The sequence below is a fragment of the Oncorhynchus clarkii genome, chromosome 20, assembly GCF_045791955.1.
Source record: "Oncorhynchus clarkii lewisi isolate Uvic-CL-2024 chromosome 20, UVic_Ocla_1.0, whole genome shotgun sequence".
NCBI classification, from domain to species: domain Eukaryota; kingdom Metazoa; phylum Chordata; class Actinopteri; order Salmoniformes; family Salmonidae; genus Oncorhynchus; species Oncorhynchus clarkii.
In genome coordinates this window covers 86,546,232-86,558,337 of record NC_092166.1, presented here as the reverse complement: position 1 = coordinate 86,558,337, position 12,106 = coordinate 86,546,232, and the positions used below count along the sequence as shown (strand labels likewise).

Genomic DNA, 12,106 nt, shown 5'->3' with positions numbered 1-12,106 from the left:
CGGCTGACCCCTAACGGCCAAATGAGTTGGCTATAGAGCACAAACAGATCTTGGACCAGTCTAACCCTCGTAGTGTATGAGATCTGTCTGAACCCAAAGCAGGACCTAACTACTGTATGATGACCTTACTAAACCTTAACTACTGTATGATGACCTTACTAAACCAGGTGAACTACCGTGGCCGCAAGGAGAAGCTGGTCAGAGTGCGTAACCCCTGGGGAACAGTGGAGTGGACTGGGGCCTGGAGTGACAAGTAAGAGATGATACGCGTCGGTCCCCTGAATGATACGCGTCTCGGTCCCCTGAATGATACGCGTCTCGGTCCCCTGAATGATACGCGTCTCGGTCCCCTGAATGATACGCGTCTCGGTCCCCTGAATGATACGCGTCTCGGTCCCCTGAATGATACGCGTCTCGGTCCCCTGAATGATACGCGTCTCGGTCCCCTGAATGATACGCGTCTCGTTCCCCTGAATGATACGCGTCTCGGTCCCCTGAATGATACGCGTCTCGGTCCCCTGAATGATACGCGTCTCGGTCCCCTGAATTATACTTTTGCGAGCCGCACCGCATGGCTGAAGCCAGAGGAGAAAAGAAGCTCACTAAAGATTTTGAGATGGGGGGGAATCCATTAGAAATTAAAAATGTTGGGGTGGAATCCATTAGATTTTGAGATGGGTGGGGGGTGGAATCCATTAGATTTTGAGATGGGGGGGGTGGAATCCATTAGATTTTGAGATGGGGGGGGGGTGGAATCCATTAGATTTTGAGATGGGGGGGGGGTGGAATCCATTAGATTTTGAGATGGGGGGGGGGTGGAATCCATTAGATTTTGAGATGGGGGGGTGGAATCCATTAGATTTTGAGATGGGGGGGGTGGAATCCATTAGATTTTGAGATGGGGGGGGGGGGTGGAATCCATTAGATTTTGAGATGGGGGGGGGGGTGGAATCCATTAGATTTTGAGATGGGGGGGGGTGGAATCCATTAGATTTTGAGATGGGGGGGGTGGAATCCATTAGATTTTGAGATGGGGGGGGTGGAATCCATTAGATTTTGAGATGGGGGGGGTGGAATCCATTAGATTTTGAGATGGGGGGGGGTGGAATCCATTAGATTTTGAGATGGGGGGGTGGAATCCATTAGATTTTGAGATGGGGGGGTGGAATCCATTAGATTTTGAGATGGGGGGGGGGGGTGGAATCCATTAGATTTTGAGATGGGGGGGGGGGGTGGAATCCCTTAGATTTTGGGGGGGGGGGGTGGAATCCATTAGATTTTGAGATGGGGGGGGGTGGAATCCATTAGATTTTGAGATGGGGGGGGGTGGAATCCATTAGATTTTGAGATGGGGGGGGGTGGAATCCATTAGATTTTGAGATGGGGGGGTGGAATCCATTAGATTTTGAGATGGGGGGGTGGAATTCATTAGATTTTGAGATGGGGGGGTGGAATCCATTAGATTTTGAGATGGGGGGGTGGAATCCATTAGATTTTGAGATGGGGGGGGGTGGAATCCATTAGATTTTGAGATGGGGGGGTGGAATCCATTAGATTTTGAGATGGGGGGGGTGGAATCCATTAGATTTTGAGATGGGGGGGTGGAATCCATTAGATTTTGAGATGGGGGGGGTGGAATCCATTAGATTTTGAGATGGGGGGGGTGGAATCCATTAGATTTTGAGATGGGGGGGGGTGGAATCCATTAGATTTTGAGATGGGGGGGGGTGGAATCCCAAGTTGTGCTATATATTCATTGGCTATGTGAAGGCTAATTTGTAAATGATAAATATTGATACTGTTGGTGGTTCGTTCCTTGTTCCTTGTCAATCATTGGTGAAATTAGCATTCAGACAATATCTTTAAGTAAATCAATAATTCCTTTATTAATGGAATTGCAGACAGAAGTTGACAACGGGAACACAGCACGCATGTTTCCGAGTAAGTTCTGCACCCTAAGGGCACTGCTGATTTAATATACATGTGATCACTCCCTGGTGGTATTGATCCCCTACCTCAATGTATGTGTGTATCAATAAGCTGAGGTTACCTTATAAAGAAACCGAGTACAGTAGCTTCTCTGAATGTATTAGCATTGTCCACTGTCACACAAGATCAACATGTCAAAACCAGACAGTTGTTACTTCTCTTTATCGAGTTTCAGTCTGACTCAGACCCAGCCTGCAAAAGCACACTCTCACAACAGCCCGGACTTAACCACAAAGATATAGATGACTTGTGCAACTTATAGTGACAAGAGTTTTTAGACACATAGCAACAGTATCTTATTGTAAGGCCTGCAGCAAAACATTGATCTTTAAGTCCCCTTAATCACTAATGAGGAGGGTCTTTGGAGGGAGGGACTCCCCCTAAAATATATTACCAGTTCAAAATCTCAATCTGCGAAAATGTCAAGTTAATTTGGGGTTGATGAGGAGTTCAGAACCAAAGTGGGGGGAGACAAAAAAACACAGGCTATCGTCTTGAAAAGGAAAGATGCACATCCCTAATTGACCCCCCCCCCACCAAACCCTGATGCTTTCCAGTTTCCAGTCACTTGGTTCAACATGAATCTAGTAAATCTTTCTCAGATCATTTAAATTGAGTGTAACAGGACTGTGGTTCTTCTCTCTCTTTCTCCAGCTCCTCTGAGTGGAACAGCGTGGATGTTTCTGAGCGGGACAACGTGAAGGCAGACGATGGAGAGTTCTGGTAACTTCATCAATACAGAACTCATAGGACCAGTTTCCCAGACCTAGATTTAAACGAGTCCTTGAGTAAAAATAACTTTCAATAGAGAATCTCCGCTTTTTTTTTTGGTCCAAGACTTTATCTGGGTCCAGGAAGACAGGCCGTAATGACTTCATCATTACATCTCCTGTGTCTGTTCAGTATCTGTCATATCTCCCTTATAGTCACTGAAGCAATAGACGTTGTGTGCTCATTATCCTCAGTGTCTGTTTGGTTAAGTGGTTTTATCTGTACTGCTTTGCGATCTGTTTTTTAAAAAATTTTTTTACAGGATATATTTCACAGACTTGGTGTTTTCTTAATGTCTTTACAGGATGTCCTTCTCTGACTTCACGAGGCACTACCATCGCCTGGAGCTCTGCACTCTGACCCCTGACACACTGACCACTGATGACGTTAAACACTGGAGCGTGTCTAACTACGATGGGGCCTGGAGGAAAGGATCGACCGCAGGAGGATGCAGGAACAACCCCTGTAAGTCTAACTGCAGTATGCAGGAACAACCCCTGTAAGTCTAACTGCAGTATGCAGGAACAACCCCTGTAAGTCTAACTGCAGTATGCAGGAACAACCCCTGTAAGTCTAACTGCAGTATGCAGGAACAACCCCTGTAAGTCTAACTGCAGTATGCAGGAACAACCCCTGTAAGTCTAACTTCAGTATGCAGGAACACTAGTTAGGTACCGTAATTGCTGGACTATTAAGCACACCTGAATATAAACCGCACCCACTGAATTATTAAAAAATATGTATTTTGTACATAAATAAGCCACACATGTCTATAAGCCGCATGTGCCTACCGGTACATTGAAACAAATGAACTTTACACAGCCTTTAAACGAAACACGGCTTGTAACAAAAATTAAAACAGTAGCCTACCAAGAAAGTCATTGGTCACTATCTTCCTCCTCCTGTGCACTGAAACCACTGAAGGCATCTCCTTCGGTGTTGGAGTTGAATAGCCTCAGAATTGCTTCATCCGATGTTGGATCGTTTTCATTGTTGCTCTCGTCACTTAAATCCGGAGGCAAATACCCCCGCTGAGCTCACGCTGCCCCTTCAACACGCAGCAGTCCAGCCTTTCGAAACCCGTTGATGATAGTGGATTTTTTGACAATGCTCCACGCTGTCAGGACCCACTGGCAGACTTGACCATAAGTTGCTCTTCGCCTGCGGCCCGTTTTAGTGAAGGATTTCTCCCCACTTGTCATCCAAGCCTCCCACTGAACAAGGAGCGCCACCTTAAATGCACGATTTACACTGATGTCGAGTGGCTGCAAATACTTTGGGCCATCTGCTTTTCTTCCCTCTGAATGCTTTTGTTGTCTTTTTGCACTGAGTCAGTTCCTCACGCTGCTGTTTCCAACGTCTTATCATCGACTCATTGAGGCCAAGCTCCCGTGCAGCAGCTCTATTTCCTTTTCCAACAGCCAGATTCGATCGCCTTCAACTTGAAAGCTGCATCATATGCATTTCTCCGTGTCTTTGTCATGATGAGGGTGACAAAATGACTACCGTAATCAGAATGATGGGAAGTTTGAGCGCGCTCGATTTTACGTCACATGTGACGGTGCTCAGTTTATTGGCGGCATGAATCTTGTGAAAGCGGGAAAAATCCATAAATTAGCCGCGTCGTTGTATAAACCGCGAGGTTCAAAGTGTAGGAATAAAGTAGCGGCTTATAGTCCGGAAATTACGGTATGTGCACCAGTATTCTTCTGTGAGATCAGATGACCTAGACCCTGAAACACCTCGTCTTCTCTAGGAAGACCTAGACCCTGAAACACCTCGTCTTCTCTAGGAAGACCTAGACCCTGAAACACCTCGTCTTCTCTAGGAAGACCTAGACCCTGAAACACCTCGTCTTCTCTAGGAAGACCTAGACCCTGAAACACCTCGTCTTCTCTAGGAAGACCTAGACCCTGAAACACCTCGTCTTCTCTAGGAAGACCCTGAAACACCTCGTCTTCTCTAGGAAGACCTAGACCCTGAAACACCTCGTCTTCACTGGGAAGACCCTGAAACACCTCGTCTTCTCTAGGAAGACCTAGACCCTGAAACACCTCGTCTTCTCTAGGAAGACCTAGACCCTGAAACACCTTGTCTTCTCTAGGAAGACCCTGAAACACCTCGTCTTCTCTAGGAAGACCCTGAAACACCTCGTCTTCTCTAGGAAGACATTGAAACACCTCGTCTTCTCTAGGAAGACCCTGAAACACCTCGTCTTCTCTAGGAAGACATTGAAACACCTCGTCTTCTCTGGGTCAGTGGTATTGATGGTGCTTCTTTGAGTTACATTAAAGTGTAGAGGGTTGTTAGTTTGTTCCCAGGTTGGGATCGAATTTCCACTCTGTTACATTGTTGTTAGTTTGTTAGCCATTAGAAAGGAATTCCACACAACATGTAGTCTCACTCCCTCACCTTGACCTTTGTCAATCTGGGTTCCCTACAGACACGTTCTGGATGAATCCCCAGTTCAAGATCAAGCTGGAGGAAGAGGATGACGACCCGGGTGATGATGAGGTGGGCTGTAGCTTCGTGGTGGGACTCATCCAAAAGAACAGAAGACGGATGAGGAAAGCAGGAGAGGACATGCACACCATCGGATTCGCCATCTATGAGGTGGGGCTCATAAGATATGATGATGTTTGTATCCATTAGGACATTCACTCTGTGTCGTATGTATCAGATACTCTCCCAGTATATCTACAACTATATACAAATATACTCTCCCAGTATATCTACAACTATATACAAATATACTCTCCCAGTGTATCTACAACTATATACAAATATACTCTCCCAGTATATCTACAACTATATACAAATATACTCTCCCAGTATATCTACAACTATATACAAATATACTCTCCCAGTATATCTACAACTATATACAAATATACTCTCCCAGTATATCTACAACTATATACAAATATACTCTCCCAGTATATCTACAACTATATACAAATATACTCTCCCAGTATATCTACAACTATATACAAATATACTCTCCCAGTATATCTACAACTATATACAAATATACTCTCCCAGTATATCTACAACTATATACAAATATACTCTCCCAGTATATCTACAACTATATACAAATATACTCTCCCAGTATATCTACAACTATATACAAATATACTCTCCCAGTATATCTACAACTGTATCCAAATATTGTTTTGTGTAGTTGTTGATTTAGTTTTCTGTCAGTTTGATGCCTTGAATAAGAACAGTAACACATGTTATTGTTTGTTATTTACGTCTTTCTGATTGTGTTTCTGATTTCATCTGCTTGTGTCTCTTTGCTCTCTAATCCCAGGTGCCGGAACAGTTCCACGGCCAGCGGGAGGTCCACCTGGACAAGAACTACTTCCTGTCTCACGCCCAGACGGCCCGTTCGGAGACCTTCATCAACCTGAGAGAGGTCAGCACCCGCTTCAAACTGCCCCCAGGAGAATACCTCATCGTCCCCTCCACCTTCGAGGCCAACCTGAACGGGGACTTCTGCCTACGAGTGTTCTCCGAGAAACAGGCCGAGACACTGTAAGCATCTCTCTCTCTCTCTCTCTGTGTGTGTGTGGATACTCTAGGTTTGAAAATATCACGGCTGGTCAAAGATAAATGTGTTTATTTTTGTAATAATTTTTATTTTTGTCAGGCCCTGTGACGACCCGGTTAAGGCAGAACTAGAGGATGTAAGAAACAATTCTACACTACACTACACTACTCTACACTACATTACACTACACTACACTACACTACTCTACACTACACTACACTACACTACACTACACTACACTACTCTACACTACTCTACACTACATTACACTACACTACTCTACACTACACTACTCTACATTACACTACACTACTCTACACTACTCTACACTACACTACACTACACTACACTACTCTACACTACTCTACACTACTCTACACTACACTACTCTACACTACACTACACTACTCTACACTACACTACTCTACACTACACTACTCTACATTACACTACACTACTCTACACTACACTACTCTACACTACACTACTCTACACTACTCTACACTACTCTACACTACATTACACTACTCTACACTACACTACACTACACTACACTACTCTACACTACACTACACTACACTACACTACACCACACTACTCTACACTACACTACTCTACACTACACTACTCTACATTACACTACACTACTCTACACTACACTACACTACTCTACATTACACTACACTACACTACACTACACCACACTACTCTACACTACTCTACACTACTCTACACTACACTACAGTACTCTACACTACTCTACTCTACACTACACTACACTACTCTACACTACTCTACATTACACTACACTACACTACTCTACACTACATTACACTACACTACATTACACTACTCTACTCTACACTACTCTACACTACTCTACACTACACTACACTACAGTACTCTACACTACTCTACTCTACACTACACTACACTACACTACACTACTCTACATTACACTACACTACACTACTCTACACTACATTACACTACACTACATTACACTACTCTACACTACACTACAGTACACTACATTACACTACTCTACACTACATTACACTACTCTACACTACACTACAGTACACTACATTACACTACTCTACACTACATTACACTACTCTACACTACACTACTCTACACTACTCTACACTACTCTACATTACACTACTCTACACTACTCTACACTACATTACACTACATTACACTACTCTACACTACACTACTCTACACTACACTACTCTACATTACACTACATTACACTACTCTACACTACTCTACACTACACTACACTACAGTACTCTACACTACACTACACTACTCTACACTACACTACTCTACATTACACTACTCTACACTACACTACTCTACACTACATTACACTACTCTACTCTACTCTACTCTACACTACAATACACTACTCTACATTACACTACTATACTCTACATTACACTATTCTACTCTACACTACACTACACTACTCTACACTTCACTTCTCTCACTTTCCAATGTGACTTATGGCGGTATCTCTGTAGGACACAGTACCCGAGGGGGAGGTTGATGCTGGCTTCAGGGGCCTGTTCACTAAGCTAGCTGGAGATGTAAGTATAATTACCGACCATTACTATTATAAACTGGTTACCAATGTAATTAGAGATACATGTTTAGTCATACCCGTGGTATACGGTCTGATATACCACGGCTTTCAGCCAATCATTATTCAGGGCTTGAACCACCCAGTTTATAATAGACCATTTTGTGTATATATATATATATATATATATATATATATATATATATAAAATATATAGAATATGACACTGCCAAAAATATGTATAATATTTAATGAATTTATTGACTGGGAAAATGTACCCTTCATAGTTTAAATACTTTTCTCTCTATGTAAATAGGATATGGAGATTTCAGCATCTGAGCTCAGGAGTATTTTCAACAAAATCGTTGCTAAGCGTGAGTCAAGTGCTTTCTGCTTTCTTTCCAGTCATGATGTGTGTTTGTACTGTGCACACTGAATACTACAATGAACTAAAATATATAAACGCAACATGTAAAGTGTTGGTCCCATGTTTCATGAGCTGAAATAAAAAAAATCCTAGAAATGTTCCTTACGCACAAAAAGCTTATTTCTCTCAAATGTTGTGTGCAGATTTGTTTACATCTCTGTTAGTGAGCATTTCGCCTTTGCCTGGATAACCGTCTCAGGGAAGCTCACCTGCGTGCTCGTCATCCTCACTAGGGTCTTTACCCATGCCTGGATAACCGTCTCAGGGAAGCTCATCTGCGTGCTCGTCATCCTCACTAGGGTCTTTACCCATGCCTGGATAACCGTCTCAGGGAAGCTCACCTGCGTGCTCGTCATCCTCACTAGGGTCTTTACCCATGCCTGGATAACCGTCTCAGGGAAGCTCATCTGCGTGCTCGTCATCCTCACTAGGGTCTTTACCCTGACCGCAGTTCGGCGTCGTAATCAACTGCAACGCTGCGAAGGTGTGCTCTTCACGGATTAATCCCGGTTTCACCTGTACCGAGTAGATGGCGTTGTACGGGTCAGCGGTTTGCTGATGTCAACGTTGTGAACAGAGTGCCCCATGGTGGTGGTGGGGTTATGGTATGGGCAGGCGTAAGCTTCGGACAACGAACAAGGTTGCAATTTATCGATAGCAATATGAATGCACAAAGATACCGGGACGAGATCCTGAGGCCCATTGTCGTGCCATTCATCCGCCACCGTCACCTCATGTTTCAGCATGATAATGCACGGCCCCATGTCGTAAGGATTTGTACACCATTCCTGGAAGCTGAAAATGTCCCAGTTCTTCCATGGTCTGCATATTCACCAGACATGTCACTGATTGAGCATGTTTGGGATGCTCTGGATCGACGTGTACAACAGCGTGTTCTAGTTCCAATATCCAGCAACTTCACACAGCCATTGAAGAGGAGTGGGACACTATTCCACAGGCCACAATCAACAGCCTGATCAACTCTATGTGAAGGAGATGTGTCACGCTGCATGAGGCAAATGGTGGAACCAGATACTGACTGGTTTTCTGATCCACGCCCCTACCTTTTATTAAAGGTATCTGTGACCAACAGATGTATATCTGTATTCCCAGTCATGATATTCATAGATTAGGGCCGAATTAATTTATCTCAGTTGACTGATTTCCTTACATGAACAGTAATTTAGTAAGGTTTTTGAAATTGTTGCGTTGATATTTTTGTTCATTGTATAGAGAGCACATGTTTAATGTATATTGCAGACTGCAGAAGTCCTTACTCTGTCCTTACTCTGTCCCTACTCTGTCCCTACTCTGTCCCTACTCTGTCCCCTCTACAGGAACGGACATAAAGACGGACGGCTTCAGCCTGGACACAGCCAGAATCATGGTCAACCTCATGGACGTATCCTTTACTACTTACTCCCTTACACAACTACTACTGTACTACATACTGTTCCTTTACATGCCTTTACTGTTCCCTTACACACCCACTATTACATACTGTTACTACATACTGTTACTGTTATTACATACTGTTACTACATACTGTTACTGTTATTACATACTGTTACTACATACTGTTACTGTTATTACATACTGTTACTACATACTGTTACTGTTATTACATACTGTTACTACATACTGTTACTGTTATTACATACTGTTACTACATACTGTTACTGTTATTACATACTGTTACTGTTATTACATGCTGTTATTACATGCTGTTATTACATGCTGTTATTACATACTGTTACTACATACTGTTACTGTTATTACATACTGTTACTACATACTGTTACTGTTATTACATGCTGTTATTACATACTGTTATTACATACTGTTACTGTTACATACTGTTACTGTTGTTACATACTGTTACTACATACTGTTACTGTTACTACATACTGTTACTACATACTGTTACTACATACTGTTATTACATACTGTTATTACATACTGTTGTTACATACTGTTACTGTTGTTACATACTGTTACTACATACTGTTACTGTTATTACATACTGTTATTACATACTGTTACTGTTATTACATACTGTTATTACATACTGTTACTGTTATTACATACTGTTATTACATACTGTTACTGTTATTACATACTGTTATTACATACTGTTACTGTTATTACATACTGTTATTACATACTGTTATTACATACTGTTATTACATACTGTTATTACATACTGTTACTGTTATTACATACTGTTATTACATATTGTTACTGTTATTACATACTGTTATTACATGCTGTTATTATTACATGCTGTTGTTACATGTTGTTGTTACATGTTGTCATTACATGCTGTTGTTACATGTTGTTGTTACATGTTGTCATTACATGCTGTTATTACATGCTGCGTCTGAGGTATTCTGACATCTGCACTCTGTGACATCAATGAATCAGTTACACACAAGTCGCGTTCTGAACTCTCATCTCAGAATTTAGTTTTGACTATTGTCGTTTGTTGGGCATGATGTGTCCAGACACTTGTTTACCCTTAACCGTTAAGCAGGACAGTGGTAATGGCAAACTGGGGCTGGGAGAATTTGCAACACTGTGGAAGAAGATTCAGAAATACCTGGTGAGGTTCTAGTGTGTTACTGCTGTGGTAGCTCTGGTCCAGGGTGTTACATAGGTTCAGCATGCTGCATGTAACGCCTTGGACCAGAGCTACTGCAGTACTATCTCTGTTGTGTTAAGATTGGACAGCCTACAAGTGTTTACCTAGTGTAGTGTGTGTTTTACACAGTGTAATCTCTTTAACATTTCCCTGTTCCCCCTCCCTCCCTCTCTCTCGCCCTACCGCTCCCTCCCTCTCTCTCGCCCTCCCTCTCTCTCGCCCTCCCTCTCTCTCGCCCTCCCTCTCTCTCTCTCTCTCCCTCTCTCTCGCCCTACCTCTCGCCCTACCTCTCGCCCTACCTCTCCCCCCCTCTCTCTCTCCCCCCCTCTCTCTCTCCCCCCTCTCTCTCGCCCTCCCTCTCTCTCGCCCTCCCTCTCTCTCCCTTTCTCTCTCTCCCTCTCTCTCGCCCTACCACTCCCTCCCTCTCTCTCGCCCTACCACTCCCTCCCTCTCTCTCGCCCTACCACTCCCTCCCTCTCTCTCGCCCTACCACTCCCTCCCTCTCTCTCGCCCTACCACTCCCTCCCTCTCTCTCGCCCTACCACTCCCTCCCTCTCTCTCGCCCTACCTCTCCCTCACTCCCTCTTTCCCTACCTCCCTCCTTCCCTCTGTCCCTCTCTCCCTCCCTCTCTTTCTCTTCCCCCCCAGTCCATCTATAAGAGCAATGACATGGATGGGTCTGGCTGTATGAGCACACCAGAGATGAGGATGGCCTTGAACAAAGCAGGTTTGTGGACATTAAATAAACCTAATTTACACAAATGTATGGGTTCAATACTCAGGGATCAATAGTGTATGCACAGTCTACTGTTAGACACTTTGGATAAAAGCTAAGTGGCGTACATTATACTGTATATTATATAAGTACCAGTCAAAAGTTTTAGAACACCTGCTCATTCAAGGGGTTTTCTTTATTTTTTACTATTTTCTACAGAATAATAGTGAAGACATCAAAACTATAAAATAACACATATGGAATCATGTAGTAACCAATAAAACGTGTTAAACAAATCTAAATATATCTTCATATTTGGAGATTCTTCAATGTAGTAATCCATTTGCCTTGACAGCTTTGCACACTCTTGGTATTCTCTCAACCAGCTTCATGAGAGTCACCCGGAATAGATTTCA

At 43.2% G+C, this 12,106-nt stretch overlaps 1 protein-coding gene across 4 annotated transcripts in view; it reads left to right on the top strand.

Moving 5' to 3' along the window:
• LOC139377011 (calpain-2 catalytic subunit-like) overlaps positions 1-12,106 on the top strand; it is a 36,940-nt gene that overhangs the window by 19,481 nt on the left and 5,353 nt on the right. For all 4 annotated transcript variants that reach the window (XR_011627980.1, XR_011627981.1, XM_071120076.1 and 1 more), the window contains exons 7-17: positions 168-253; positions 2,644-2,712; positions 3,065-3,225; positions 5,204-5,373; positions 6,077-6,300; positions 6,416-6,452; positions 7,849-7,914; positions 8,224-8,281; positions 9,672-9,736; positions 10,868-10,936; positions 11,624-11,702. Coding sequence is in view for 2 of the 4 variants with exons in the window: in XM_071120076.1 (XP_070976177.1) it covers positions 168-253; positions 2,644-2,712; positions 3,065-3,225; positions 5,204-5,373; positions 6,077-6,300; positions 6,416-6,452; positions 7,849-7,914; positions 8,224-8,281; positions 9,672-9,736; positions 10,868-10,936; positions 11,624-11,702 (1,084 nt within the window). In the remaining 2 variants the exon portion in view is untranslated. The remainder of the gene's footprint in view (positions 1-167; positions 254-2,643; positions 2,713-3,064; positions 3,226-5,203; positions 5,374-6,076; positions 6,301-6,415; positions 6,453-7,848; positions 7,915-8,223; positions 8,282-9,671; positions 9,737-10,867; positions 10,937-11,623; positions 11,703-12,106) is intronic.